The 4,800-nt window shown below is 46.9% G+C and overlaps 1 protein-coding gene across 2 annotated transcripts; it reads left to right on the forward strand.

Annotated features, from left to right (window-relative positions):
• The first annotated feature begins 256 nt into the window (after positions 1-256).
• Positions 257-4,800, forward strand: LOC108718654 (zinc finger protein 436). 2 transcript variants are annotated; one of them, XM_018266986.2, is made up of 4 exons: positions 257-362; positions 1,623-1,694; positions 1,860-1,986; positions 2,138-4,800. In XM_018266986.2, the coding sequence occupies exons 2-4, from the start codon at positions 1,680-1,682 to the stop codon at positions 4,456-4,458; spliced, it is 2,463 nt and encodes an 820-aa protein (XP_018122475.1). In that variant the 5' UTR covers positions 257-362; positions 1,623-1,679; the 3' UTR covers positions 4,459-4,800. The 2 variants fall into 2 exon arrangements, with proteins under 2 accessions (XP_018122475.1, XP_018122476.1); XM_018266987.2 differs by having other exon boundaries at positions 269-319.

The following is a 4,800-nucleotide window of genomic DNA, read 5'->3' on the forward strand; positions in this document are numbered from 1 at the left end:
CTCATATCAAAACACTTCCCCCACACTAAGCCCCGCCCGTGAGTATTTTATACATCAACTGCGCCTGCGCACTTGCTCTCTCCTCCCAGCCTCAGCGCTCGCTACACAGTACACACACAATAACCAGCAGGGCGGGCACAAGTGATTCAAAAGCTCTGCGGCTGCGCAAGAGGCGTGCCAGAACCCATGACGCTACACGCTGGCCCGGTGCATTCCGGTAATTGTAGTTTTTAGTCCGTCTCGCATAATAACCAGGAAGCAAACAGCTGTACGCCTGCGCAGTGCATGCTGGGAGGAGGCGGTTCCACTCTGTGGCGCTGTGAGAGATGCTTTGGCTTTTACCCTAATGACAGTGTAGTAGAGTGAGTGTGTATTACAGACGTGCTGGGCATATACAGGGCACGTGGGGGAGGGGAGCGGGGTGCAGGTGACACACAGGCTGGTGCAGGAGACACTGGTTGATGCTGATGTGACACAGGAACAGGGGTGGATGTTGGGGTACAGGGATGTTGGGGTACTGATACAGATTGGGTCAGTGATGGAGGAGACACTGGTACAGAGAGATTGGGCAAGAGACAGAGGGACAGGGATGTTGGGGTACAGGTTGGTGCAGGGATGTCAAGGTTCTGGTAAGGGATGTTGGGGTACAGGGGTGCCGGAGTACTGTTATAGGTTGATGCAGGGATGTTGGGGTACTGGTACAGGGATGCCGGGGTACTGTTACAGGTTGATGCAGGGATGTCGGGGTACTGCTAATGGATGTTGGGGTACTGGTACAGGGATGTCAGGATACTGGTAAGGGATGTTGGGGTACAGGTACAGATTGGGGTAGGGATGGAGGGACCCAGTACAGAATGACGCTGGCATAGGGTGGTACAGCTGATAGAGGTATAGAACAGAAAGTTGTCGATCAGTTATGGACTGTAGTAATGTGCAGATTCACCCAAAACCCATTGCATCCATGGGTTTAACTATAGGTCGGGGGGGTTCAGGTTGATATTTGTGTGACTTTTGTGGGTTTGGGTCGGCTGCGGGTCAGAATAGGGATGTAGATTTGATGTAGACTTTTTTCCTGTTACCTTAGACTCCCTGTATTGGAACTAGATGTGCATTCAGGAGTAGTGTACAGAATGGGAAGATCTGGTTGGGGTCCTACAATGGCAACATGTTGTGGTTTAGGGTCCGGTGTGGGACGAGTTTTTCCTGGCCCCCCACATGACTAATGCAGTGGGCAGAGAGGATGGAGTACAATGACTGTTAGAGAGAGACTGCAGTTTGCACTTAGGGTGGGAGGAACACAATAGAGAGTGTAGGATTCTTTTAGGGAGGCTGGAGAACATTGTGCTGTTATGTATGACAATTCAGGCTGCTATACAATGTGCAATTAGAGACACAATGCAGGATTCTGTTATGGAGAGCAAAGTGTGTGCTAAGGATGATGCAACCCAGTGTGATGTTTGTATAGGAGGCTTTGTTATGTGGCAGGAGGAGACCCAAGATGATATGTTATTGAGGTGGATCACCCCCTTGTACATAGTGAATCTTGTTCCACTCTGAGATCTGTTTCCCACCACACACTCAGTCATTTGTCTTTTCCTTCATCTCATCTCTGTTGCCTTCAGGCAGATTCCTGAGACTGTGTGGAGCAGAGGAACAACACAACCAGAAAGTTCTTGATAATGGACCATAGGAAGGTAATTTATTTGTTTATAGTAACGTGCAGTGTATTTGTGCACTCTCCGATATGGAAGAACTCTGGGTCTCCATAACCCTTCCTGCACTTCACAGATGTCCCTAGTCAGGAGAAGAAACATTTATATATTGAATACCTGGAAGCACCAAAATGCATTTTGTTTCAGGTCCATGTGAGCTTTGAGGAGGTGGCCGTGTACTTCTCAGATGAAGAATGGCAACAATTGGAGGTCTGGCAGAAAGAGTTTTACAATGAAGTCATGCAAGATATCCTGGAGACCCTGCTGTCACTAGGTAGGATGCTGCTTGTGATATCTCTGCTCAACATGTGACTGACAATAATACAGTGCAGGTAGATGGTGGAGAGCGGCCTGTCACTGTTGTTACCATCAACGTTTTTGTATTAACCCCTCCCTGAAACATTTAACTTCTTTGTGTTTTCCAGAAGACAACCTTGTGGAAGGAGATGGAAAACAAAATTCTACAGGATATGCAGTGATGCCACAATGGAGCAATGACAAGGGAGCCCCTGTGACTGCAAAGCAAATATATGATCAGGGCAAAAACCTAAACCATAGAGTCCAAGAGTGGGAAGGTTTGGCACCTCCAGACCACAAAGATAAAGTATGGTCTGATGGCCAGTATCCCTTACTGCAGGATAGGCACAACTGCATGCTGAAGATACTCTATCAGTGTATTGAGTGCAAGGAGATCTTCTCCAGCCAATCACTGTTTGATGCACACATGATCAGACACACTGCTTCTCAGGCTGCAAGCTCATACAAGTATTCTCAAGTGGATTTTTTAGGGGCATCATGCTTGACGGCTTTGCCGGGTAGAGAAATGTATGAGACTCGCTCCAATTTAGTGGATGTCTCTGCCCATGCAGCAGAAGAAAATTGGTTGCGTTGCCTCTACTGTACCAAACATTTCTCAGACTTGAGTATCCTCATGGAGCATGAGAGGAGCCACAAGGAAAGCAAGGCTTTTATATGCTCTGAATGCGGGAAGAGCTTTCATAGGCACTCCATACTTAAGGTCCATCAGAGGATCCACACTGGAGAAAGGCCCTACGCTTGTCCCGACTGCGGTAGAAGGTTTAGCCAGAGATTTAATGTTATTATTCACCAGAGGATCCACACAGGGGAAAGGCCTTACCAATGCCCCAAATGCAATAAAAGCTTTCGTTATCAGACTACCCTCCTTAGGCACGAGATGGCAAAGTGTGTGGGAATCATCCCTACGACATACCCCCTGCAAAAGGCAAAAAACTTTCAGACATTGTTGCTCAAGAATGCCCAGCCACTCAAGGTTACCCAGCCAACCACTATTCAGCCTCCTTTAACTTCTGAACCCCTTTCCTCAACTTCTTTGTTGTTTGTTTCCCCCATACCCAAAACTGCAACACCCTGTACCTTAATATCAAGTAATAAGTCCACTGGAGGGTTGGCTCCTCCATTGCAAAACACTTACAGGCTTAAAAATCATATCAATGTTCCAGCAACAATTCCTACAAGAGGTCCCCACCCAATCGAGAGGCAGTATAGATGTGGCCACTGCAACAAATATTTTGTCCATTGGAAACAACTGAAGGAGCACCAGAAATTGCATGTGGACGCACAGAACTTGTGCACAGTTTGTAATAAGAGCTTCTGCAGAAGGTCCACACTCCTCATCCATCAGAGAACCCACACAGGAGAGAAACCATATACATGCAATGAGTGTGGCAAGAAGTTCAGCCAGAGATTCAATCTTGTCATTCACCAACGGATTCACTCCGATGAGAAGCCTTATGAATGTCATAAATGTGGCAAAGATTATCGATACAGAACAGCCCTGCTCAGGCACCAAAGAAATCCTCCTTGTGCTCCGAAACAAAGCTCTTCCATGGGCACCCACAATGTTACATTATTACCTTCCCTCAAAAATAACTCTGTGAAGGCCACTTTGAGATCTCATGGAGAGCTTCCTTCATCCGCAAACCGTGCTTCACAGGGATCGGCAAATATTAAACAACAGCCAATCGATAAGAAGACTTCCTTCCCACCGACTCCACAACTGAAAAAACATGGGAGGAAATTGTGTCCAGAGTGTGGACAGACCTTCACAAGGACATCGAAATGTACTGCTGAGACAGGCAAAGGTGGGACAACGTGTGGTAAATGTGGGCACTGTGGAAAGGCACTAAATCTGCCTCTTAACCCTGGGGTTCAGACAATAATTCATACAGAAAATACATCATACAAACATAGAAAGTTACAAAGAGCTCTCTATCATCATGAAAGCAAAGCGCTTGGAACCTTGGCACACAAGAATATGCTACCACCGTTTAGTTACCATGCCTCTAAAACCATTGTCCACAAACCTTCCCTGTCTCCTCCTACTCCAGCTCAGAAGCCCTGCACTAAAAAATGGACCCTGCCTGCCCGAACCCGAGGCAAAAATGCAAATATTGAGCAGTATAAACGTGATCTGAATAAATATAGAAAGCGCAAGAAAAAGGATTCCAAATCGTGGGACAAATGTGCATACTGCGGCAGAGGCTTCAGCAGAAAGCACGAGTTTGAGATTCATCTGCGGAGCCACACGGGGGAAAAGCCGTTTGTCTGTGAGAAATGCGGCAGAGCGTTCAGTCAGAGGTCCAACCTTCTTGTCCATGAGAGACTTCACACTGGGGAGAAACCATACAAATGTCCTGAGTGTGATGAAGGTTTCCGATATAGGCGTGGCCTCCAGAAGCATCAGGAACGCGGGTTTTGCATGTGACTAGACATGGGGGAGTGGAAATCACACTTTAGGTTAACTCTAGACACTTAGGTTACCAGGAATATAGGATTCGTTTAGAGGCAAGGGAATGCTGTGGTCGGGAGCGATGGCATTAGCCAAAGTACCTTAATGTTCAGTCGGGAGTAAGATATTCTACTGAGTCCCAAAGGAACACCCCAGACAGCTCTCCTGCTTTGTGGACCTGACAGCTGGGCATTTGCATTGCTCTGACCTGCCACTCAGTATAATAATTAGTGATATGTTTCCTGTTGTGAGATGTTCCTTGTTATTTGTATATATACAGTAAGCACTGTGCACCGAACAATAAAATGCTCACAATTC

This window comes from Xenopus laevis, chromosome 6L (assembly GCF_017654675.1).
Source record: "Xenopus laevis strain J_2021 chromosome 6L, Xenopus_laevis_v10.1, whole genome shotgun sequence".
NCBI classification, from domain to species: domain Eukaryota; kingdom Metazoa; phylum Chordata; class Amphibia; order Anura; family Pipidae; genus Xenopus; species Xenopus laevis.

Coding starts and splice junctions, on each gene's coding strand:
- LOC108718654 (XM_018266986.2), top strand. Junction 1,987..2,137: donor GGAGACCCTGCTGTCACTAG/GTAGGATGCTGC, acceptor TGTGTTTTCCAG/AAGACAACCTTGTGGAAGGA.